This window comes from Tyto alba, unplaced genomic scaffold, assembly GCF_018691265.1.
Source record: "Tyto alba isolate M040663 unplaced genomic scaffold, T.alba_DEE_v4.0 Super-Scaffold_39, whole genome shotgun sequence".
Classification (NCBI taxonomy): domain Eukaryota; kingdom Metazoa; phylum Chordata; class Aves; order Strigiformes; family Tytonidae; genus Tyto; species Tyto alba.
The window spans coordinates 8,274,968-8,301,418 of NW_024881314.1; the positions used below are offsets into that span (position 1 = coordinate 8,274,968).

The 26,451-nt window shown below is 42.6% G+C and overlaps 2 protein-coding genes across 4 annotated transcripts; one reads left to right on the forward strand and one right to left on the reverse strand.

The window, feature by feature from the left end:
• Positions 1-816: 816 nt before the first annotated feature.
• ACOX1 (acyl-CoA oxidase 1) lies at positions 817-21,163 on the reverse strand. 2 transcript variants are annotated; one of them, XM_042802785.1, is made up of 14 exons: positions 20,965-21,163; positions 19,679-19,838; positions 10,656-10,816; positions 8,821-8,928; positions 8,178-8,297; positions 7,503-7,618; positions 7,139-7,308; positions 6,623-6,785; positions 5,727-5,917; positions 5,314-5,493; positions 4,557-4,662; positions 4,326-4,469; positions 3,309-3,515; positions 817-2,409 (listed from the first exon to the last, which is right to left on the reverse strand). In XM_042802785.1, exons 1-14 carry the CDS (start codon positions 21,089-21,091, stop codon positions 2,359-2,361), a joined length of 2,004 nt encoding a protein of 667 aa, XP_042658719.1. In that variant the 5' UTR covers positions 21,092-21,163; the 3' UTR covers positions 817-2,358. The 2 variants fall into 2 exon arrangements, with proteins under 2 accessions (XP_042658719.1, XP_042658718.1); XM_042802784.1 differs by lacking the exon at positions 10,656-10,816 and adding an exon at positions 13,759-13,919 and having other exon boundaries at positions 20,965-21,154.
• Positions 21,164-21,192: 29 nt separating this feature from the next.
• On the forward strand, positions 21,193-25,844 carry TEN1 (TEN1 subunit of CST complex). Of its 2 annotated transcripts, XM_042802786.1 has the most exons (4): positions 21,193-21,216; positions 23,173-23,279; positions 23,399-23,556; positions 24,910-25,844. In XM_042802786.1, the coding sequence occupies exons 2-4, from the start codon at positions 23,194-23,196 to the stop codon at positions 25,044-25,046; spliced, it is 381 nt and encodes a 126-aa protein (XP_042658720.1). In that variant the 5' UTR covers positions 21,193-21,216; positions 23,173-23,193; the 3' UTR covers positions 25,047-25,844. The 2 variants fall into 2 exon arrangements, with proteins under 2 accessions (XP_042658720.1, XP_009971004.2); XM_009972702.3 differs by lacking the exon at positions 21,193-21,216 and having other exon boundaries at positions 22,262-23,279.
• Positions 25,845-26,451: the final 607 nt, after the last annotated feature.

The window sequence follows — 26,451 nt, forward strand, 5'->3', positions numbered from 1 at the left end:
AGAGGCTCAACACTTGCAGAAATGGCACCATCACATTTTGTCCAAAGATGAACAAGTCCTAAACAAGGACCAAGGGCCATCTGACAGTTTAAACGCTGTTTGCTGACCATGAGACACAGCAAGTCAGACCAGGTTGTGGCATTCAGGTTTTACCACTAACAGCAGCAGGAGATAAAACAAGTGTACCATATCCTCACCAACAGCAAGGAAATACAATGTGTGCCATTACATCACTATTTGCTCAAAAAAAACCAGAGGGAAACAATTTTAAAGAAATAGCTTGTATGAATTAAAGCTTCTGCTACCAAACACTTGTTAAATCATTGCTGTTGGCAGTGACCAGCTTTTGTTGGCCTCTGATAACAACAGCGAGCAATGTGCCACCTCTCTGCCGGTTTTATTTTCGCCGTGGGTGTGAGCAGCAGCAGAGGCAAGGGCAGCTGTAGGACCGGGGTCCTGCCCTATACTGCTGCAGAGCAAAGCCAGGAAGGTCAGACTAGAAATAAAACAAATAAAATCCAAATAATTTAAGGTCTTTTGAATTCTTCATTCTACTTCACCCATTACTTTAAATGAGATCCACTGAAGGCAATTTGTAAGACATTTTGTCTGAAAATACATTTTTGTAATTTATTAAATCTGTACATAGTTATCTAGTACTGTTCTCATTATCATATTTTTAACCTGCTCCTCCATCATCCCTCCCCAGGTCAGCAGTCTGCTCTATTGAATAAAGGAAAGGCAAAGCCATTTGCCTCCTTTGGTATCCTGAACAGCAGTGGTTCCATTCGACCTGAAAGACTCAGCAGCCAAAAGGCAAGTTTAATTATTTTATTTAAAATTAAACATTTCTTTCTGTTCAGCTACTGCGTGTGGAGCCAGACATTGTGTCTGATCATTGTTAGTGCCGGGAAAAATTCATCCAAGAAAACTGATCCAAAATTAGAGACTAACAGATACCAAAGCTGTCAGAGAACCAGCTTCTCAGATGCTGCCTCAGAACTGCAGGATTTGTGTTTATGCTGAAGCTTTATGTCATTTTAAGCTCAAAGTTGCTCTTATTTGTTATGAAGAGAGGTTTTATTATTACTGGACAGAGTTACTGGTGTTGAAAAACAGCAATGATTTTCCTTCGTTGTAGTTGCACTGATTTCACTGGGCATCAGGAGGTTGTTACAAGCTATATCTTTTACCGGTTAAATCCAGACAGCACGGTGCAAGTCCCAAGTCAATATAAAACCAAAATTAAGCAAATTGGAAAAAGGTCCTTGGAAATGCAAGGGTAAGAAAAAAATCTGGACAAATCACTTGGGATTGTTGTTTTCTTGAAGAATGAATGCCTTTAAAAACCAGAACAACATCCCAGAACAATCTGAAGACCCAAGGACCTTGGTCAACTGATTTCTGCCCTCAAATACTGGCTTCATCATTCCAGGTCAGATTTGCAGTTTCTACCACTACCTGTGGTTTTTCACATCAAATCACCATAATTAACATTGGTAAAGTGCTTTGAGATAGTGCTATGAAAATACTAACTGTTAAAAGGGCAGAACATCTATTACCAGCACGTAGCTGATTATTACTACTTGTTTTTTATCTCAGAGCAGCATCACTATATTCTCCTTTGACTTCCTATTAACACAGTAAGCTGCCAGTGTTAGAGATGGTACACAGGCAAAAGGAGTTTCTGCAGGGCAGTGAAAGAAGGATGTACTGGAAAACATGAAGATGTCTTCTGGAAAGATGAATGAAGCAGAGCTCCAGATAAGGATGGGTATTTATTTCCCAGCTACATCAGAAAGTAGTGCCACATGCAAATTTCATGTGCACAAAACTATGCAGGAGGCTTTAGACAGCATAAATATTTATCAAACAAGGAGAGAGGTGGTGCTAACCTCAAAAAAAAAAAAAAAAAAAAAAATCAAGATATTGTTGCTTTTTGGGGGGAGGATATAACTGCTCATTATTCCAGAAGCTCATTATATCAGAAGCTATTGCCTGAGGGCTGTTAACTACTCAGTAAAAAAAAAAAAAAAATTCTGCTACCTTTCCAGTTGACAGTAACTTCTCTCTAGTTAGCAGCTTCACAAAGCAATCCTTGTATGAATCCATAAAGCATTCCCAGATTTTTAAAAGGTTAGTTTTACCGTTATAATTGCACTTTAAAAACAGGCATAAATCCCTATGCACTCTCCCCAAACACCTCCTCGATTTATAAATGTGGAAAGAAAGGCTACAATTATTCACTGTCCTACAGCTACCAGAATTTGAAAGGTTTGATTTATGTGCCTGAAGAAAGGATGCAAACACCCAGTTTTCAGGTCAGGAAAAGTGTGCATTTAAAAAAACCAGCAGACTTCACAGCTTGGATTGCATCGGCTTCAGGTGTTTGTGGAAAGACTCATGAACCTGTAAGAGGACAAGACAGTGGTTACAAGAAGGTTAGGCCTGAGCTTTAAAACAGTTTTGGCTCTTTACATCTTGCAGTGTGTTTTTATACTAGGGAAATTTGAATCAGAGGCACTTTGGGGATTTAATAACAGCCAGCTAAATCCTCTATTTGAGTGTCTATATGACACAAAGGATGAGAATATAAGCCACTACCTTTCTTATAAGAAAAAAGAATGCAAGACAATTCTTTGGCATTTTAATTCAAAGAAAACTGAAAGAGGTCTCCCTAAGGGGACTGTAATGAAGCTAAGCCCCACTGACTTCAGAAGCACAAAAAATTGAGCAAGTTCTGGTGGGCTTTAACTACAACCACAGCATCTGGCAACCCTTTCATAGGAGATAGTCTGTCCAAATCAAAGGCAGTAAAGGCCACCAAGACAGGATTTAGAGTTCTGTTTTGACTGATGGAAGAGGGACACTGACTCTTCTCAACTCAGTTTATTAGCTCTGCTGTAGCTACAGCCTTAGGGCAGATATGCAACACCTGATTATTTTCTTCTCCAGTCACTACTACTGCCTGAAGGCACTAGAAGATTTGGTAGAAAACAGGCAAGACTTTCACAGCTACCTTTACTAAGCATAATTAACAGCAAGTGATAATTTCTTTTAAATTCACTGAGATTATTCGATTGTTTCTTTAGGGAGACTATGATTTACTCCCTCAACTGTGAAACTCAAAACTATCCCAACAGGGATGCACAGAAGAGGTTGCTGGTTTCGGTCCATTATTATTAGTGACTATTACCCCTTCCCCTTCAACAATTATGTGTTAAGATCACTGGATCAAAATTTAAAAACCCTAAATTGGGTTATTTCTCTGGACACATGACCTAAAGATGAGGAAATAGTTTCTTTACCTCTGTTTTGTTCAGTGGGGATTTCTTTGCCCACTCAAACATGTTCTCATAGACATTGCCATCATACCGGCCAAGCACAGATCCAAGATGATCATCGTGAAAGTCAAAGGAATCTACCAGCGCTACTGCGTTGGGACGAATTATAGCTAAGAGCTCTTTCACACGCTGGTTCACTTGAGTAACTTGGGCATCAGTCAGAATACCCGCCTTGGAAAAAAAACAGATTATGAGAAAAGTCGCAAGAACCTTCCCTTCCCCTATGGTCTAACATAGATCAGCCTTCCCCCACACAAAAATGCAGCAGTTCATAACACACTCGGGCTTTTTTCTAAGTGTAAGCAATCAAATTGGCAATCTGCCATAGTGTACAAGCAAAAGGAGATGCCTAGCATAGCCCACCATACTGCCTAGTTATTTAATCTTTGACGGGAGACTCATTCTTTAGAGTGCCTGCATGTTAACTTCCACAGCAAGTTTTCTTGAAGAATGTGCATATGTGTATACTAAATTCTTGGTTTCAGGGAACTTTTTGGTAAGCACCAAAGAGAAAAATAGGAATACAAAACATACCACATCTGCCTGAAGACAAAACAAAATGCTGCTGCACAAATACATTCTCAAGCTGAATGAAGAGAAGTAATGCCTGACAAATTAAACCCATTCACTGAAGGATGGGTTAAGATTTGGAGTACAATATCCCCATTTTGTGCACTGATTTACAAATGCATACAGCTCTCGGAGCATGTCTAACATACCTCTCCTTTATCAATGCCTTGTTTTTTAACATACTAAGCTAACCCAGACAAACAACACGTTACCATTTATCATCCAACTGCTTCTGGCAGATCACAAGGGAAATTTGAGAAGAGCCTTCCATCAGACCCACACTGCTAAAGGCCTTCTATAAGTCAACAGTCAAGACCTTATACCTAAGCATTCGTGCAACTTTGCATTTAAAGCATCTTTGCAAGCAGTGACTCAGGCTCAACATTTAAAGTGTTGGAGAAAGACACCAACCTGCAAGAAGTCCCCTGTGTTCTTACTGATCCCATACAGTGCATACAGGAGACACAGGTCAGTCAGGACCGCACGGACAGCTGCATTACTGATCTCAGACAGCTTTGCTGTGAAAAGCTTCACTATCACATAGTGACAATGTGCCTACAAGAAATTAAGGGAAGGTCAATCAGGTTCATGAAGAGATGAGAAGCTTGTGTAGCATATTTCCTTATCAGGCACATCACTGACCTCAGATGCTCGCACAAGATCAACAGAAGTTCTGTTCCAGGCATCCTCCTTGCTCTTTCTGTGGTTCAGTTCAGCTTGTAAGTTCTTTGCTGCAGCTTCTACAAGCCTATTTCATAAAAGGAGAAAACCAGGTTAAACAATAGCACCACATTAATAAGATTATGTACACTACATTCATATGAATTACAGTGTAATGCATCACAAGAACTCAGAGGTTGTGTGCCACGACTGAATACAATGTGTGGAGTGAACAGTTGTGTCTCCCAAGCCCCTACCATTGCTGCAGCTAGTACACAGATACAGAGGGTTAAGATGACATTTGACAGCGCATCAGTGGTGGTTGGGTACTTGCTCACATGTAGGTATCTGTTCTAATCTCACACTTCCTTCACCACAGGCTTTAATATCAGGATAGTTTCTTTCCACATAGATCTCGGATCAGTTTGAACATTGTTGGTATTTGTATGCTCAAATATACTTTACAATTAAATAAGAAAAAGATATTTCAAAATGGAACAGAGCAGAGTAACTAGGCTATGAGTAGGCTGTATGTAGCCTCTTGTAACCTCAAAGCAGTTAATACTGACTTGACCTACTAAAGTGTGTCACTTCTTGAAAGCAACACATGGAGCAAAGCATTTCAAACCACCTCTTGAGAATCAAACATTAAGAGGGCAGCACATCACTACCATCTCCCAAGACACACAATTTTATAGGTGCTTGGCTCAGTTTAGTAAGTGTGAAAGTGTGAACTCACCGGGCAGCACGTGCTTTGTAGGCCTCTACCAAGTTGGCTGGATCACTGATCCACACAGTCACAGCCCTTGCAGCCACATGCTGTGGCTGAATGCGTTGTCTGGAGAGATCGTTAAGGTAGGACACCATGCCAGTAACCTGCTGCCCAGAACTAACTTGGGTGTAGCTTTTGACAAGGAACCTGAAAATAGAGACAACAAAAAGCAACTCTTAACTCATGAGTTGTTCGAATGGAGAGAAGTCATCTTACCCAGGGTCAGACTAGCAAAGAACAGTTGTAGGCAAAAATAGGACAAGGGACAGAAACATGAGAGACAAGGTTCATGGTAATACAGAGTACTCTTCTGCTCATCACTTCAGATATGAAGATCAAAATGCCAAGGCAAGAATGTCTCTGGAGAGAAGCTACCATACCTAGCTGTCTGCAGCATCATGACTGTGTTTTCTCCCTCATAGGTGCAGGATGGGGTGAATGTGACATAGATGTCAGGAATGCCACTGCAGCGGGAGTAGCCATGCCCACCACATGCCATCCGACATTCCTCAATACCAGCACTGGCAGTCCAGGAAGTGAACGCCTTCAGCCCTGCTGTCAGTGCATGGAGCTGATGGACAAAAGCAAAGCCAGTTGAGATTTTTTGTTTTCCATTCTTAGCCTGCACACATACATGCTAAGTACTAAAGTTCCCAGAAAATAGAGTCAACAGCATCCTTCCAGTGTCCCACAGGGTCTTGTTGTTCTTGTAAGGGCTCTTTCCTAAGCTGAACTACTTATTGGAAGGCCTCTATACATGTAAAGATTTCTTGAGTACACCATCCTTTCTGTCTCTACACATTATGTACAAGACTGTTTTCAATTGCCTATTGTCACATTAGGTTCTCAGACAGAATCGCTAACTGAAAAATGACATTTTAGAACCCTAACCCCTCAGTATAGTACTGATAGCTTGATCAACACACCAGTTCTACCCCAGTGACTTGGAAGAACAATCAAGAAGCTACAACACAAGCATAAAACCAGTCTTAACTCCACTCCCAAGTGATATGCCATCATTCCTGGAAAGACACCTTTATAAAAAATATAATCAGTAGTTTTTTCACTGTGCATCACTCCCTACTTTTTTTTTCGTAAAGGGCTGCTAAATGAATAGTGCAAATACACAAGTAAAAGTCACCAGCACATACTGGGCTTGGGATCTCTGAATCTAAAGAATTACAAGATGTCTCAGGAGTGAAAGCCAAAAAGGCTTGATGCCTTTTCTCCCATGCTGTAAGAAAACCTTACATAAAATCAAGAGAGGACACAGTACCTCTGGCAGCTCACTCAGATCCCCTTCACTGATGTCTCCACTAATACGATGATAGGTCTCTTTTATGTAAGCTCCCACAAAATGAAAAGCATATGCTGTTGCCAGGAGAGGAAAGAGTTTGTATTGCTGGGTCTGATAATCCAAGATCTGAGGTTCTTGTTCCCTAGAGCAAAATACAGATGAGTTAGTAATGCCAGAGGCTAGCAAATGGCTGCAGAAGTCCTATTCAACTCTTAGCAGATTCTCTACTTGGACAGTAGAAGCTGCATCCATATCAAGCCAGACTATCTAAGACCATACAGCAAAAGTCTCTGGCAGAGGGGAGGGCATTTTGGCAGTCAAGAATTAAAGATTAGTGGCAGTCAAGAATTAAAGATTAGTCCCTTCCCAGGATGAAACAGTGTTTTGAAACTATCAAATGCAGCAAACAACATCAACCACAGTCCCTCTTCCCTCCAGTATTTGAGAATTTTTCCCTCAGCACTTAAGGCTGCCCTTTTACTTTACGGCAATTACCCTGGCTTTAGCTCAGACTGGTGTCTCACTGCACTATAGCGGATGGCAATGGTACAAGCCCGGGACAGGGAGCGAGCTGCATCGCCTACAATGAGAGATCGGATGAACACCATGGTCCCGTAGGTTAGCTTGTCACTGACTGGTTTCACATAGGTGCCATCTGGTTCAACCTACCAAGAAAAAACAAACAAACAGCCTGTTGATTTTAAAAGTGTCTTCCCTTTTACATGTTCACATCTCAAGCTCTAAACTCATCAAGTAGCAGTTAGATGCAACCTAAAAGATTGCTGGTACACTATTCAACCACACAAGAGCATCTGAAGTGTTCATTTCTAACAGCACATGCTGAAATTCACTGCTTTACCTGGGCATATTTCATCAGCATGTTTTCCCGAGGAATTCTGAAGTTGTCCATTTTCAGGTAGCCATTATCCATTTCATCATAACCAAATTTGGGCCCAATGTCACCCACTGTAATACCTGCCACAGACAAAGCCGCTTGCATTAAGGAATAGGAACTAAACACCACACAAGAGGTTCAAGCCTTCTCCAGTAAAGAGACTGTTAGTTTTGTAGCAAGTCCTGGCATTGCTTGGAATAACAGCTGACTAGGACCTTAGCCTCTTTGATGGAAATGTGGAGATCAAAACACGGGGATCTTCATAATTTACATGCAATCCTACTATCCAGTCACCGGGGGAGCTGTCTCTAAAGATCATCCTGCCCACTTCTAGCTAGATGATGATGAAAGGTTCTCTTTCCCTTTCAGAAAGCAGGACATGCTGCCTCACAGAATGCATAGCTGGGAAACACGGGGACAGAATCAAATCCCAAACTAACTTTCACATTGAAAGTGTAACATGAAAGATAACTTAGTGGTAGTTCAGTTGTATAAGCCCCATGATCTACCAACTACTCACTGCAATCAGCTAGTGAAATAAGCCATGTACGTTAACAAGACACATGTAGCTGTGTATAGCTGGAGAGAAACAGAACTAACATATAGCATGAGTGCTAAACCCTTAACATTAATTTTTACCTGGCAAAGGTTCATGGGTGCCCAGCTGCCGTATGGGAACAATGAAGGCATGCAGCCCTTTGCACTGGCCCTGAGTGTAGAGCTGAGCCAGAACAATGGCATGGTTCGACGTCTTTCCAACTGCAAAAGGAGTGGGAATCAGAAGGAAAAGACAAACAGGAAACATACTTATATACAAAGAGTCTCTTTCCTTAAAGCAGGATCTCAGATTACCTTAACCACATCACGCATTAGAAAATCAGGTTTACAACACTGGTTATCACCCAAATTCTACAGCTAGATAAACAGTCTTGCTCAAGTCAATGAAAGCTGCACAATATGATTCTTTTGACTGTACAACACCAACTCCTTGGCAAACCTGCCAGTGGAGCTGAAGGAAGTATAAAGATTTTGAAACAACTGATCAAAAATTACACCAAATCCATATAGCATGAATGATTCTGAGAAACAATTCACAGCACACAGATAATCCAAAGTTTAGTAGGCTCTACTAAGTCTGTTATTTGTTGTAAGAGTAACTGCCTTTCAGCCAACTCTTTGGATCAACTTTCAATCATCATGCTGTAGCTATTATACACACGGCATCACATCCCTAAGCTTTTTCATACATCTTCCAGATTTAGACACACAATGATGCACTTACGTCCACCTGGCCACCACTTAATGGAGGTCACAGTGGGGCTGTTAAGGATGAATTCCTGGGTAGCAGGGTCGTAAGTAGCTGTAGTTTCTAGACCCCGAAGATGAGTTCCTGAAAATAAATTAACATTGTTTTGGCAGAAAGTCAGTCACAAAACAGAGACAAGGACAGAATTAGACAATGGAAAATTGAATTCCAGTAGTAACATACAAATTTTAACTTTGCTTTTAGGCTATACAGAGGACTAGATATCAACCAATTAAGGAAGAACAAGTGAAAGTCAGACCATATTCTGGGACCTGAAGCCTCTTCTCAGAAAACATGTGTTTGTTTTTTTTTTTTTTTTTTTTTTTTTACCCAGTGGTCTAAGACTAGTGTTCCAAGCACCTCCAATCTGACACCTTTTTGCTATTACACACCAGAAGCCCTTTCTCAGTTAAAAAGATCCACAAAAACATGCTCACCTGGATTTCGCTAAAACTGCAATCTGATTAAATTGCAAAATAAAAAAATCACATACTTTTTACATCAGCCACAAGATGAAATAAATGGTGCCCATCATATCTTCATTCCCTCATCAGGCCTACATTCTCTTCACTTGATAGAACAGCTTCTCCCAAACAAGATCATCAATCACTCAAAGACAGCAAGTATATGCTAGGGTACTCATGCAGGTAGATGAAGAGATGGCAAAAAGATGGAGGTAACAATTCCAAGAACAGTCTTTGTCTTCTGCACCCAACTCTTTACTTCACACACACCTGTCTCAGCAGTGGCATTGTCCCTGCATGCGTTAAAAAGAACCCAACTCACTGGGCCTACTTGCTTAAACTAGACTCTATGCAAGAGCTTCAAAATGAAAAAGGATTATCACCTTGATGCAACCATGTTTCCAAAGCATGGAGTTAATGGTAGACGTCCACAGGCAGCTTAACACAGACTTACTTTGCTGGTAAAGGATCTTCAAGCCTCACTAGTTGTGAGATTCTCCTCAGACTTGCAGTTACTTTATGCTTCAGTCTCTACATTTCACTTCAGCACAAAGGTGAATGCTGTTCACTTTTAAAAAAATAATTCTCACCTGCAGCTCTCAGATGTCAAAATTAAAGTTTCCCAAGGCATAATATCCTCCCTTTGAAACTTGAATTAAAAGCATTGCAATAACAATACTGCTGGAGATACCAAAATCCATTTCAAATCTTGAAAGCAAAGCAATACCAACAAAGTCTACTTGAGGCAGAGAATTAAAAAAACAAAACAAAACAACCCAAACATTTCATGGTTCAATTAAAAAGAAAGCATGGGAGTGAACTAAAGAACTGAGGGAATAAAGCTCTCCACAAAACATGAGCATTGGAACCAAGTCATCCACATGTTCTTTGATCCAAGGTCAGTCCCAAGGTGACACGCAACTCTTACTTTTTATTGGCATCTCTTTCAGTAGCTTAAAGCTCTGTCCTTTTGTCTTCACACTGAATGTTAAGTAGAGCATAGCAGAAATCACGCTGGAAAGAATGGTAAGTGTAGAAATGAACAGATGTCATCAAATGGACATCACCATAGCCATATGCAATAATCTACACTGGTTTGAATGGCACAAGAGGAGCACTCGGTATTGCTCATATATAGACATCAAACTCTCCCATAGGAGAAAAGAAGGGCAAGCAGCATGTGGCATAATGAGCTACTAAAAATTTCAGAGACAGTCCACTTTTCCCTATAGCCACAACTGCATGCATAAAAGACTGTGGGGTAAACACACACCATTTTTCCCAGGCAGGGGAAACCTTTGTACACAAAGCCATTCTTAGAAATAGCATTTAGTGAATGTACTGTACCATGGCCCATTTCAGTCTGGGCATAAGTGCCAATGATCTCCAGATTCCAGGCAGGCATGAAGAAGCGATCCTGCTGCTCTGGGGTTGCCTGGGTGAGAAGGGTGGGGAGGAACATGCCCAGATGAAGGTCCAGAGGCTCAGGCCGTCCACGATGAACAAAGCTGTGAAGAAGTGTCATGGGATGGGAGTGTGAAGGGAATGTTATAGGAGGGAAGCAAGCATGAGGATTCATGGTGGATTCAGGAAGAGACAAAAAGAAAAAAAAAAAAAAAAAGATTCATGTGTAAATTAGAATTCAGCAAGTGTATTTTAGAAAGCCAGAGCACTGTCCTTTTCTCAGGCCTGAATAATAAGCAATTACACTTACTCTGAAATACATATGTTGCAATGCATTTCTTTCTAATAATACATAAAATGCATTGGCAACATTCCCCTGTTTGCTGTACCCTGATTGATAAAAAAGGATGAATCCAAACCAAATGACAGACCAGACCTTCACTACGGTTTGGAAACTGGAACATCCCTAAGTTAAGCAGTCTGAATCAGAGTGTCAGTTTGTTGAAGATGTGATCCAGCTGGATGAAGTGAGCCTTCATGCAAAGATACAAAAGGCATGTTTTTTCCTCCCATGGTTTAAGGGTACAACCTGGTAGAGGTCCCAGTTTACTTTTCTGAACGAGCTAAATTTTCACTGAATTTTCTTTTTTTAAAAAAAGGAAAGTCCTTACTGTCTGCACTATCTACTTTTTTTTTTTTTTATTAAAGATCAGATACAATTAGCACATATTACATTCCAACTCAACTCCCTCCAACTTTTGCTATTTTTAAAAGCTCTCTCAAAAGGACAGTGCTCTGCATGTGTAAGTCAAAGTTGTGAACATAAACAACTTAGCAAGAAAGCCAATGTTTTTCAACCTGTAAATCACCAGCACACAGTGTCTCCAATTAAACGTGTTTAGGTAGAACGACTCTTCCTCCAAGTAATCAAACAGGCATTTAAGTGGTACATTAAGATTTTCGATAAAAAGAATTAAATGCTCATTAAATCTTTCAGTATTGATAACTTTGAGTATTAAAATAGTGGGGATACAGATTGAGGATCAGTATCTTCTGTACAAAGGTTGTCCATCTGGCCCACTTATGTATGAAATAATGCAACTGGTCTTCAACAGGAATATATGTGTTTAAATGAGATATGGATTATGGAAAGAGCACTGAGCTGAGCTGAGCTCAAACTCAGCTGACATTCTTATCAACTGGGAAGAATGCATTTTTGTGTTACCTCTAAACACACAGTACTATGAAATAGTTCTATCCCTAGAGCTTCCTAAGAACGGTAGTTCTTTTCTTTGATATTCTCAGGCACCTACAAATAAATTCAACCATCTAATAAACCCAGTAGTGATGTTTTCTAAGCTGAAAGTTTGACTGAACAATGACCAAGCTTAACAGAGGGATAACGGGTTATCAGGAATACCAGATTTTAAGTGAGTTCGGTACTGGTTAGAAGTACACAGCTCACAGTCAAAGACTGAAAAAAAAATCCTTATTTACTAGCAATAGCTATAAACCAGGTAGAAACAGCACAGTATTTTCATTACTGCTTTTTATTTTCTTTTCAGCCCTGTGCTATTTGCGGTTTTTCTTTCTTTCACTTTTTCAAGAGACTTATGTCTCTTGACTTATGACAGTGTAGGTTAAAATCAACGCAGGCTACCAAGTAGGTACTCACTAAGATAAAACTGAGTAACTACCCATCCAGGCTAGGATTCAATTCAATAATCCAGAGGTCTGTTTCCCCATCACCAGTTTCTACACATCAAGATTACATTAGGCAGAGCTCAGTGACAATTAGTGCAAAAGCTTTACTGATGAAGTAGTTAGATACTCAACATTCACAGCAGGAATGCCAAATGGTTGCATTTTAATTATGCAGTATGGACAGTATGTTTACCATACTATCACCATATGAATTCTATTAAGTGTCAAAATACTAATTTTATCATCAAACAACATGAGAACTATAAGCAAACCAGACCATCACCAGGCAAGAAAGTGCAATGATCTAATGTGAAATATCAAGTAAAACAAATCACTTCAGTGTGGATGTGTGTCTGATTTAAAGAAGTTGGTGTGAAAAAGCAAACAAGGTCAGCAGGTATTTATTGTTGCCATTCAGTCGTCTCTCAGCTTCTGGTGTTGAGCTTGGTTTGCTCACACCACCTCTCCCAAGCACAACAGGTGACAGAATTTCCTCCGTTGCATCTTCTACAAACATTTCAGCTACCCTGAGTAGCTGTAACTGAACAGCCAGCCAATTGGCATTACCATCTAACTTTTGCAGTTGTCCAGACTTGTACATATCATGCTTTCCCAGTTTAGATGCCAGCACAAGCACTGGAGTCTTTGGTTTGTTAAACTATTCTTCCTAGTACTTAATATCCATAATTCCAGGTTCTGGGATAAAGACTGTTTTCTAATCCATGAAATGTTCTTCCATTTGAAGAAGTGAAATTTGTTTTCAACAATAGTAGGAATAAGATGTTTTTCTTCTTTGAAACCAAGATCTTTCCATGATGTTGCACAGCTGCAATGGAGTAGCATCTGGAAGAAAAGTGCCTGGGGCACTTTCTCTCAAAAAGAAAAAAAAAAAAAAAAGCACAATCTCACCATGCTACATTACACCTAGAAGTATACCTCTGACCTGTTTATGCAGGCCAGTCATGCACTAAGAACTGTGACATACACATGCTCCAAATGAAAGTAAAAATAAAAACCACAGTACTGTTGACTGACACGTTCCAACCAGTTCAAGTGAAATTCAGACTCCAAGGGCTTCGAAGAATCTCCTCATCTTAAAACAAAGGTAAACAACTACAAAGTCAGTGATCAGCTAAGAGGTGCATTCTGGAAAAGACCAAAACTAACTCTGTGATTGTCAGGATGTGAAATGAAGCGGCTGTCTGGCTGTAGGGCAGGAAACATCAACAGTTAACCAAACTATTTTACCTTTCCCCTTTTAGATTTACCTAGGGAGCACCATCAATTTACAAACTGGAGTTACAGAAAAGAGGTTACCCATCGATCCCTGAAGGGAACTAACCATGTCCCATTTCGGTTTGGGCGTAGGTGCCAATTATCTTGACTCCATGGACCAGGGGCAGCCATTTCTCCTTCTGAGCATCAGTCGTTTGGGTCTCTAAGGTTTTTTGAAACATGCTGAAGTGGAGACCGAGAGGATCAGGAAAATTGCCCAAGCATGCTCTACAGGAGAGAAATAGAGGGATCTGGATCTCAGTCTTACTGTTACTGTGATCCTGAAAGGCTTTTCTCCAACTGTAGCATAAGATAAATAATCTCTTCACCTATTTCAACCCTTTTTATCCCACAAACTACTTCCAAATATGGAGGCACCAGAAGCAATGCTAACGGGGAAATAAGTGTTTCTTTCAGATGTTTTCTTCACCCTGTAAATCCTGCTGTTGCTATGTAAGTGGAAAAATATTATTCTACAAAGATTCATGGGGAACTTAAAACTGAGGACATGGAAGCCAAATTATTTTCTCCCCCATCTCTCAGGCTTAATGGGAATAAATCTCAGTGCCGCTGATAGCCTAGAACAACGCCATTATTAGCTAGAAGCACTATGTATTGAAAAGGAAACGGCTTTTTAGGTGACTAAATGCTTTTCAGAAGAGCTCTGTATTACCTGTAGCCACTTCTAATAGTTGTGAGATCAAGAACTCACCTTCAATTAAAATTACTGTTACAGGCTAGTACTAGAGGAAATGGAAGGAAAATCAGACATTTTATGTGTGCTTCATCAAAACAGAAGTTATTTCACACGAGAATGCTTTACTAATTTAGCAGCCACAATGGCAGGCAAAGTCCATTCTCAATTAAAACAAGCTCCATAACACAAACATGCTAGAAAGTTCCACTGTGTAAAAGTTATGTAGTAAATGACAGCATCTTCCCTTCAACATTCTGAACAGTTTTTTCATCTTCAAACTATTGTACACTAATGCTTATTCCATGCAAACTTGTAGATGGAAGAAGAAAAAATTAGTGCTCTGCATAAACACCTACATACAAGATCTCTCCCACCTATCCAAGAAGCCTACAAGGGAACTGTATCTTTCAATCTCAAGGTATTAAGACCTGCCCAGGGAATACATTTAAGAGTTTGTTGCCAACACGGATCTGCACTGCATAGCAGATGCTATGCATATAGTTTGTCAAATTACAGCAGCATTTGTGATTGGCATTTTACACCACACCTGGAATGACTGCTTGGGAGTAGATAGTAAATAATTGATAGTTCAAAACTAGATCCCTATACAAACTGTGAAACTCAGCCTTAGGGTGAGAGAAAGCAGGACAAAGCTTCTTCAGTACCACTGAACTGCATGTTGAAGATGCTTATTTTAAATGGACAAGACTGAACGAGCCATGGATTTTTCCAGGAGCAAAACTATTGTAATCAAGTAATCTAATGCTGGTGATTAATGTATTAACTGTGCTTTAACCTGGTGAGAGTGCAGGTACAGTACCTAGCATTCCTGGAATTGAAGCAGACCATTCTCTTACCAGAAGATATTCTATTGCCTACAGCAGCACATGTTTACAAAGACCAAGTTATCAGGGTGACCAAAGTCATAAAAAAGACAGCAAGACAGAATATTTTTCAGTATTCTTGTGGTTTCCTACATGGGTTATTCTTTTAGTCCAGGGCCCATATAGGAATAGCAGCATTACTTACTTCATCCCTGCCAAAAGCACAATTACTGTCCATCTATTCCTTGGGCCCAAAAAGGACAAACCTACAGAGAGAAAATGAGTGCTGACTTTGAAATACACTATTTCAGGTCAGCTTGGGAAGAGCTTGACCAGTTCTTTGTGTCTTTTCAGGAACCATTGGAAGAATTTGTGAAAAAGGTGCAGCACATGCTTTGCTGTCAAAAAAATCAGGTCAGACACTGCTGCTTTAAAGGTAATGCTCCAAAAAAAAAAGTATTCTTAAAGGTCACACCAGCAACTTTCACTGCCTATCAGTAAGTTCAATCACAGGTGCCAGATCTCTCATGCTTAACTAGCACCTTCTCTGATAGGAGTAAGAAGGACATTTTGCAAGTGGATACTTTAACATCCCAGTGTGAGAAGGTCACACTATTTCACTGACTAAGCATGCAGCATTGTAACAGCTTCTTGCATTAACAAAGCTGAAAGCAGAACTGAAAGCTAGCTAATTTACAGCAGAATCTTTTCATCTCTGCATACTCTACATAGAGTGATTAGGATTTTCTTAATATGCCCTCTAACAACTTCTGAATGACAATGAGAGAACCCTGTTTTCCTCATGACACAGGACAAATAGAAGATGTACTAGCTGTGAAGGAAGGAATAACAGCTTGGTTTTGGTTTTTTTTCTTTCCCCCTTTTTCTTTCTCTGAACTCTTACTCCCTCCCTTCCCAATTTCTACATTCCCACTCGGCATTTCCCAGTACCTATGCAACTTGTTCTCCAAAGGCTGCATTGTGTAACTGTTCAACTACTTTACTACATCATGACTGAATGGGGCTAGCTACACCTAGCACTAGCCATTTGATCAGTGGCCAATGATCACCTTGCTGGTCTGAAGTCAGACTTGCTACGAAAATCACTGAGTCAAGAGGAGGGCTGCACTTCAAATCCACTTACAGGAGAAGGATGTGTAGTAATATGCTACTTTGGCAACACAGATCCTTCCAGATTTCACAGCAACCAACACCACCCAAACAGTAAAAGGTATCTGTATTTGACAGGCGAGTTTGAGAGCGTATCTATCAGTGAACAGAGTACGACAGAAACAAAGTCTGTGTTTTCAGAGACTCCAAAGCTAAACGAACAAATGCAAAGACATTCTCAGGCTGCAGAACTGGGTCACAGAATAAGGTCACTTACTTTAAAGCAAAATCTGAAAGCAAACTTTTCTAGCTTTTTGTGGTTATTGAAGTAACTCTCTCAAGGAAGAGTGTGAAGTGTTGCCTCAGTGGAGAAGGAGCAGGCACTGTGTCTGACCTATGCTCGCTGGGCTTCAGAGTTAAAAAATGCTATGATACAAAAATCCTTTTCTAGCTGTATCAAAAAACTAAAGTCAGACTCATCCACTCAAAATTTAGCAGTGGCTAGTAGGACCCCTACTATAGTTCATCTGGTTTGATTTGCTGCAAGCTACTCCAGGTCCTAACCTCAGTGTTAAAATCAGGACACATTTTCAGAGGGAAAGTGGACATTCATGAAATGCTTATGAACACAGGAATCATCTGTTGACTTGCAGCTCTCAGATCTTCTCTTCTGTGACTTGGCTTCTCCCAACTGTTTTACACTTCTTCATTTAATCCCATTTTCCTCAATGAAGGTTATTTAAACTTGAAGATTAATTAAAACTGACCGAATTGCTCTCTTCAAAGAGCTGTGTAGCACTGCACATCAGAAGAGTTTCCCATTTTTCATGCTGACTTACATTTTGCTGCAGTTAGATTGTAAAAGAAATCTCAAGTAGTGGTACTTTAAAGCCTTCAAAAGCTGTAGTCACAGCAGCAACTGCAGTGTTGATACATGTTAAGACACAGGAAGAATTGACTAGATGTGAAGCAATTAAAATGGCTTCTAAATATATTTAATTGATCCTCTTACGTTTTTGCATCCAACAAAGCCCTTGTGGAAACACGAAGGAGGAGCATTCAGTTCAGCATGTCACAGAAGCAACAACTGTCTAAATGTATCTCCAGGGCAGCTGAAGGAAGAATCATTTCTCCCTGCCTATTCATAAATCAAGCTATAAAGTTGGTCAGTCATGATACAAAGCTACCTAGTAAAGTTCTGGTAATATATAAAAGCTACACGAAAACAACTAGCTCAAAATTCTGAAAAACTACATATGTAAATAAATTTTGCCTTGCTGTTTGGGGATAATCACAAGGCATGAGGGATTATTGGCAAAATAGTTTAAGCTTCCAGATGCAAAAATCTGATGGTCAGTCACAGTAAATACAACTTAATTTCATGTCACAACACCATATCCATTCAGTTTTCTATTTTGGAAAAACAAATAAACACAAACGTTTTTTCCAGGCCAGGTTTTACACAAATGAAGTCCCTTCTATTTAGCATCAATTAGCATGTTTGGACACGTGACAGAAACAAACTTAATTTTGCAAGTTGGGTGGAGTTCACCAATTTTAAAAAACATGTTTGACACTCCACAGGTGAGAAGGTGGGGACAGGTGTTAAAATGCAAATGCAATCAAAGCATGAAAGACTAATCCTTTAATTTCTTCCATTGATTAAGCAGTAGGCCAATATCCTCCCTTAAAAACACCAGACATGATAGTAAAGAATTCAAATCTAGAATATTAACAGTATACAGTTCTTGGAGCAAATAAAATTCACTTGTAGGTAAGAAATACAGGTACTGTTCTTTAGTCTTCTACATGTTATTACATAATACACTGGAAAATACAGTCTGCCTACAGTAATTGCAATTATCTTTTGAAATGCTGAATGTCTGCATTTAGAACTAACTGAAAAAAGCCTTGCTCATTGTTTCAGTTTATTTTGGTTCATGAATTCTGACTAGTCACACTTGACTCTTCGTATCACCTACGATATGGATGTATTATTTGGTACCTATATGAAATACTAAGCTTTCACCCATCTAAAGTTAAGAATTGCTGACTTCCAAATAAATTTATGGAAAGACAAAACTGGACTCTATTGTTTGACTACTTCAGAAAAGTCGTATTTTCATAAAATATTGTCAGTAAAGCTACCAAAAGACAGCATTTACATTGCAAGCTTTGTTGAAATCTGCCAGCTGGTATATCAGATAGACTTCTCCGCATTTTCTTCATAAAAATAATTGAAGAAATCTCCCCATCACCTCCAATAATCCTTGTCTAGGAAAAACTAATGATTAGCTTTTGCCATGCAGTACCTGAATCTAATACAGTCACTGAACCTCTTTCTTGTTATCAATCTTGAAACAATGACATTGTTTCAAAAGAACATATGAATTACTTCCATGAGAACTTTCATGATACAGATCACTGTAGACCAATTTCTCTGAAATTAAAACTATAGCAGTCAGGATAATTTCAACTAACTAGTCCCAATATTCATGCCGTGAGGCCAATGACAGCTTTTCTACAAATTCAATTAAAAGGGGCTTGTGATTCTGCTGGTGCATTATTTAATGTGCTATGTTCATGTTGTGTGCCAGAGGATATATTCATGGTATTATATTCAGATTTCTAGAGCTGTGCAATTTCACTGTTAAGCAGTTTCTGTTTGATTATATGAGAATGAGTTTAACTGATGTATTTCTCCCCTTAGTTCTAAGTCAGGATCTACGTTCCCTGCAAGCTAGAAGGAATGAAATTCATACGTAAAGATAGTTTTATTTTTATTAACTTAATCCAAGGGTAATACTATCAGATAAGCAAAAGGTCAGATATAACAAAAAGCCTCTAGGGCAAAGGGAATCACTATAGCACCATGAGCTTGAAGGAGGGAGACAGGACAGATAGCTTGTAAGTTCTTGTTTGTAACTATCTTGGAACATTTTCAAGTATGCCTGTAATGCAACTTTATTAGGTCTAAGTGCAATGTGAAGTAATCAGCTTTAAGAGATTTCATTAGAAGCTGCAACCTCATCAGACCTATTCAGATTCAAAATATTTCAGTATATTTTTTTATTCCTTTTGAAAAAAAAAAAAAAAGTCAGGCTACAAGTCCCATTTCTTACTATCTACACCATATATAATAAAAAGAGTATCATTATTAATGGTGCATTTCTAGTCAAAAATCTAAGCAAACACAATATTCAGGACATCAGGTTTTCATCTGAAATTCACTTCAGTGGGCTTTTGTGCAGGGCTTTAGCTTTCTTTGGACAGCAAACACAGGAAAAAAAGCACAACTCTAATGTCTTTGGTGATGATCAAAGTACATACAAGAAGTAAACTCTACAGCTAGGTACCTTTTAAACCAGTAGATCTCTTCCGGATCTGCAATTCCATATTCTCTTAACTTCATCACCATCAGAGAGCTCTTCCTGATGGCTTGCTCATAACGTTGGCTACGGGACAGGAAGTTCAAATCCTCGTGTTGGAAGTCAGGGTCATTAAAAACTAAAGCCTCTGGGGACAGAGCAGAAAAGCAAAACAAACTCAGTTTCCACAAACTTTGACAGACTGCGAGTGAGAAACAATTCAGCATTTCACTTTCTGTACCTAAAGGTACTGATACCAGAAAATTAAAAGTTAATGAAATCAGAAAAAAGTCAAAGCTCTTGGAGAGGGGGACTCTAGCAACAGAGCACTCTCCCATTCCACATGTAAACCATGTTTTTAAGTTCAGAGGACTGTGGAGTTGGCAGGAGGTTAATTCACTGATGCAAGACCTGCAGGCCCCTCAATAACAATTTCAAATACTCAAATACTCATTGTTACTGCTGGATCAGACAGCCTCATGAACTTTGGTTCCCATACAACTCCTTCCAGAAGGGCAGTGCTATTATTCCTACTATGCTGACTGGAAACCAAGGTACCGCTGACTTTGTGTCTCCTTTGCCACAGAAGTCACACAACATCAGCCTGACAGTCCCACCCCAGCATGGCCTGGGAAAAGGACGGAGGTACTTTATTAATCTCACATATCATGGAGTGCTGGGTGAGAAACAGGTCATTTTTGTACTGTTGGGCAAGAGCATGCTAGGAAGGAAAAAGGAGGGGAGAGGGCTCGAGAGAAATGTCCACAGGAAGCTACCTCTCACCTTCTAGAAGGGGAAAGACAGAGGAAGAAGGACATTACTCTATTAGGGCCACCCCAAATCCTCTCTGGGGAGGGGAGAAGAGGGGGATCAGGAACATAACACTGCTTCTGCTCCCCTCAAACCCATGAGGCAAAAGCCTCTTCCTTCAACCTTCTCCTCACAGCTTTCCCCTCTCCCCAAAAGCTCCCCCTTGTGCCTTCCCCTTCCCTCCCGGGTCCCCCTCTCCCCACAGCTTCCTTCCTCATCCCTTCCCCCGCGGTCTCCCACCAGCAAACACCGCCCCTCCCCGTCCCACTCCCCCAGCCTCCCTAGCCCTGGAGGCCTCCTCTCGGGTCTCCCTGTGCCGCCGCCGCCTCTCCCCTCCCCACACCGCGCTCTCCCTCCCGCTCAGCCTCCCCCAAACCCCCCCAGCCCTCCGGCCCGGGCAGGTCCCATTCCCCCTCAGCGGGGGGGGGGGGGAGGGGAAAGGGCACGCCCGGGGCCTCCCTCACCGATCTCCTTGCGGCGGCGGGTGCGCTCGGCGCCGCCGTCCAGGATGTGTGTGAGTAGCTCGGGCTGGAAGGCGGCAGCGGCGCGCTCCCTCCGCAGATCCGCGTTCATCATCATCACCACCACCATCGCGGCGGCGGCGGCTCCCCCCCCGTCCCCGCCACTGCCCGCACCGGACCCCGCTGGCCACGCCCCGCGCGCGACGTCACGCCCGACCACGTGACCGCCGCCTTCCCGCGGGACGCTGCAGGGCGGTGAGCGGCGGCGGGGCCGGGCTCCAGCGGGTTTTAAACACGCGTGTAGTGGGGGGGGGGGGGGGGGGGGGGGGGGGGGGGGGGGGGCGCGGGCGGCATCGCACTTTATGCTGCGCGTTAAGCTCTGCGCGTCGGCGCTTAAAGCGGTGCGCGTAGCGGGGCTGCGCCGGGAACGGGGAGTGCCGTGGGAGTCAGGCGGGCGCGCATCCTGCGTGACGGGGTGTGCTGAGCAGACACAGAGCGTGGGGCTGGGCATGCGTGGGGTAGCATATTGAGTGTGCGCGTAATGGTCTGCGTTTGGGTCTCGGCGTGCACTAAATAGCACGGCGAGAGTGCACATAACATGCTGCATCTGCAGTCGGGAATTTAATAGCTAATTAAATAAATAGTTCCTTAAATGCCCGTATAGCATGCTGCATTTGTTCACGTGTTAAACACTGCATTAGGTAGTGCACTAGATGTGCATATAACGTGCTGCATGTGGGGCCAAGCGTGAGTTAAACGTGCCTGCAGCGTGCTGCAGCTGAGGTTGCAGATGCACAAAACGGTGCGCTGAGTGGGCACGGCGCATGTTGCAGGTGGGGTTGGGCATGTGTTAAAAAGTGCATTTGATGCACGTTGAGCATCTTGGGTTCCTGGCTGATCCCATCCTGCTGCACAGTGTGATGCGGGAGCAAAACTTGAGTGATGGGAAGTGCAGAGCTGAACCTGCTTTTTAAATCTGGGTTAGCAGAGGCAGAGATGCAGGAGTTGCAGAGTGCAGAGAAGTGGATTTCCACCTCCGGCACTGCTGGTTGAGACCCTGCCAGAAGGGTTTCACTGCCCACAGAGCCCCAGTCTGTGCAGAGAAGGGGTGAGCCAGCCTCGCCCAGGTTTTGGTGGCCACCCATGACAGCCCTCTGTGGGATGGCGGTGGGGTATCTTGCAACGTTGCAACCCCCTGAGCAATGCACGGGTTGGGCAAGGGGCACCATGCACTAAAGCCACAGAGTTTCAGCTCTGTGTCCCCACTGTTGCATAATCAGTATTGGGGGGTCCTCAGACCTTTTGGGGTGGCCCCCCTTGTCTGAATTGCAGGAGTCTCTGTCTGGGCCGTTGTGCAGCTCTTGGAGTCCCCTGCAGCAAGGCAAGAAACCAGAGAGAAGAGTGATAAATAGACCATGGAAACACACTGAACATGGACACCCTGCAAGGGAGATCAGAGGGAAAATGATACCAAAAGAAATCACTCTGGGGCCCAGCCAGCAGCCTGGCTAGGGCACTGGCTGGACAGAATTAAAAACTTGCCGAAGCTGCTCTGCATTCCTGCTTTTCTATGTGCTTTGCACTGTGCTGGCCTGCCTGTGCCAGTCCTGCTCCACCACTGGGCCTCCCAGGAGGTCCCACCAGAGTCTTGGCTTGGGGTGAATCATTCTCACTCATCGCTGTCTTATAAGCCCTACTAGACTACTGAAGAAACCAGACTGGCTTGTATCCAAGTAATTGTTCTCCAGCTGAAGGATCAGACACTGCCAGAATTTCTTATCCTGTGTCAGGAGAACAGACTTGGGATCATACCTTAAATCTTGCTGCATGGTACCTCATCACCTCAGCAGCTGGGTCTATTCCTGCATCTCAGTCCGTCACACTCTCTGAACTTCTCAGTCACCTTTTTCCCCGCTTCCTTAACCTTTCTCAACCCTTCCGTAGCCTGGGGGAAATCTGGAGGATCTGGTGGGCTTCCTGTTGCTGTTTATGCTGGATTGTGGTGGAGGAAGGTAGCCCCTTGTTATGCCAGGATGCCCAGAGCTTGCTGCATGCACTGAGCTGCAAACAGGACTCAGCAGGGAAGCTATGAAGCTCCTGCAGCCCCTGGATGGGGGGCCCTGGGCAAAGAAGGAGTTTTGGGGCACTGTCACCTAGTATCTAGAACAGATGCTGGGCTGGCATGAACTCAGATCTTTTGCTTTACTGCAGGCCCAACGGCGGTTGTGTGAGATGCTGCCAAGTGCTGGTGTCTATTACTTCCCATGGGAGATCAACAGCTCAGTCCCAGAGGGGGAGGTGCTGAGGACGTTTGGCAAGTGAGAAGGGTATCCCACTCTCTTTGCAGGCCAGGCCTTTGCTTCACTGGCTCACCCCCCTCCCTTTGTTTGTAATTGTATCTGTGCACTACTGAGCTTCCCAAATTGATCATTCCCAGGTTATGCTGCTACAACCTGGCCAGGTCCGAAGCTGTTCTCACTGCTCAGCACAGCTCAGCTCAGTACCGGGTCTGTGTCGACACCAAGTTTGTGGAGCCATTCCAAGCCCAGCTGGGATCTTGCTACATGGTCCTGGGAGAGGCTGAACACAGGGAAGGTAAATGCTCCAGAAACCAGTGCCCTTTGGGGCTCTTCATGGATCGTCAGCTCCTTCGTGGTTCCCTGGGTGCATGGTGAGGCACTGTCACGGAGGTTAGTGTTGGCCAAGGCAGGTTCATCTGCAGCTGCCCCCAGTCACACAAGCGTGTGCTTCAGGGCAGGAGCAGCTTGTCTCTCCCCACTGACCATGAGAAGAGCCCCTTGGTGAAAATCTGGTGCTCTGGCACAGATTTCGTTAGAAACAAGAAGTGCCTCAGCAGCATCACTGATCTTGTGAAACCAAACCTGTGCTAGAGCTTTCTGGAATCATTTCCAGCCAACACATTGTCTTCACTCCAAACAGGGCTAATTGCAGCAATACCTCATTGTGAGCTGGCTGGGTTGGTCTTTGCCATCCTTGAAAGGCTCTAATTATACCCCTGCCCTCAGACACGGGCCATGAGGAATGCAGACAGGCTCTGTCATGCAGGGCACCCTGTTGTCCTTTCCTGGGGTGCCCAGAGCATTACTCCAACTGCACGGTCCTTTGCACAGGGAGTTGATTTGGGCTGGGCTGTAAGGTTGTAAAGCAAATCCCAAGTGTTGTCTTGGCCACACCTGATGACAAGGATTCACATTCATGCCACTGAAATCCTCAGTGGCATGTCGAAAGCCACACTGCACGTGGCATCTAGTGAGTGTCCTGCTAAGCCGCTGCTGCAGAATTCCTTTAGAAAGATATGTTATATTGGTCATCACAGCTTAGGAGAGTGTTGGCTCCATTTTGCAGGGGTGGAAGGGGAGCAGGCTGAGATGGTGGCTGTGTCAACCAAGTTTTGGCCCCTTTCGTTCAGCTCAGTGTTACCATTTGGATGCTACTGATGAACTGTTGGTTATAGTCAGCATTGAGCCTCTTCTAAGCCCAGCTTTGTTCTGTCCTCTTCTTGTCTGCACAGAGGCATTCAGAAATGAGCTTAGACCCATCCCTGCTGCTTTTTAGACAGGGAAAACCAAACTTTATCCAGCCATGAAGTAGACAGATACTGCATGGCAGGCACTGACACCAACAGCTCAGCGTTCCCCAGCGCAAGGAGAGCACAGTGTCAGTCACCAGCATTTTGTAGCCAGCAGGGAAGAGGGGAAGGACGTCACCAAATTAACCTGCTCCCAGGCTGCTGCTCCCATCGATGGAGGCATGTGGCTGGTCTGGTCTCCTGCAGGTTCTCAGGTTATGGTTATTGGGCCAGCTGGAGCCATATGCTACCTGAGGAAACCTCTCTGTTTGCCTCTGAGCTGCTCTGTCTGTTTTTCTTTCTACAGAGAAAAAAAATTATATTTTCTTTCATATTTCTATACCTGTTTATATTCCCAGGTGAGGGCCCTGTGGTAAAGGCACGAATATTGACGTGTGTGGAAGGGATGAATGTGCCCTTGCTGGAACAAGCCATACAGGAGCAGAGGAAATACTTCAACGAGAGGCAGGAGTGGATGAGAAGCAGCACGTCCTGACAGTAGCTCTGAGACCCGCCATACGCTGGTCCTTGCACTGCTATTTGGAAAAAATGTTAAAAGTAAATTTAGAAGGTGGGTTTGCAATATACTGCTTTTTGCCATGGTAAATAGCAAAGTCAAGTCACTAGGCAAGGAAACACTTGAAGGCTGTGGGTCGGTATGTGACTGTGGGTTGGTATGTGACTGTGGGTTGTCCATTCATGCCAGCTGTCATCACTGAAAATAGCTCTGGGAAGCAGGTTTGTTGTTTGTTTAAAATGGTGCTTAAGCAGCGGTAGCGCTTGAGTTATACTGGTCCTTTTGTAATTCAAGGCTCGGAGACATCAGAAAAAAGAGAAGTCTGAATCTTGAGTTAAGCAACTCACCCCTGCATGCACGGCCAAAGCGCAGCAGGTTACCGCGCTGTTGGCAGATCGGAGGTAAAGGGCATTAGTGCAAAGTTCGTTAGCCCTGTGTGGGTGCGGGTCCATGAGTGCATGCATTTGGTTACCGTGAGTCAGCTGTCACACAGGAGCGTTCCTGGCAAAACACTCATATCTGGGCTGACCAACGAAGAAACAAGAACAAAGAGTTACTATCTTTAGTAGCACCTTCCTCTTCAGGTTTTCAGGACCTGGTGTCCAAGGCAGGGGATTGACTTTAGCTCTAAAATAGATGTTTGCAGTGCCCTGAGAACAACCACTTGACTTTCTTCCTTGATACAACTAAGCTTAGGAGACCTTAAGTCACTATTTTTTTTAAGCGTCTAAAGATTTTGATTGATATTTTCCTAAATAAAGATGAAAAGAGATGGCAGCATGTCTTTTACTGATTAAAAACTTCTTTCTTGCTAAAGCAAATGTATTAGGCCCTGCAGAATCCCCATGGATGATATAAGAAAATTTAGAAGTATGCAGTTTTCCTCCTTCTACATACTGGGTGTGTAAGGAAGTACTTGGCTTTGAAAAAGTTGCAAGAGGAGATGAAGTACATCAGAGCCACTCTGGTTTAAGAACACAGTGCCAGGCTCACCTAGCAGAATTAAACCGTGAAGAAGAACACAGAAAACTACTAATGTGAAATGAGAATAAAATATTAGTGCAAAAGAGAGAAGACTGTCCTGTGCTGTAGGAATCCATGGACCTGGAATGTGCTGTGACTGTGTTTTGCATGGAAATTCAGCCACCTGCAGCCTTTTCTGCTTTTTACTCAGATTCTCTGGTGAAATGTTCAGAAAATAATGACTGAAGCCACACAATGCACAGCAGCAGATCAAAATGCAACAGGTGTTGGCAAAGTCCCCTGGTACCAGCAGGCTTGATTCAAGGGCCTGAGATGGCTCAGTAATTACAGTGCTTGCTATAATCTTTAATTATAGTTTAGCCTTATGTTTTTCTTCACACAGTTTCAGAGATCCAAAAGC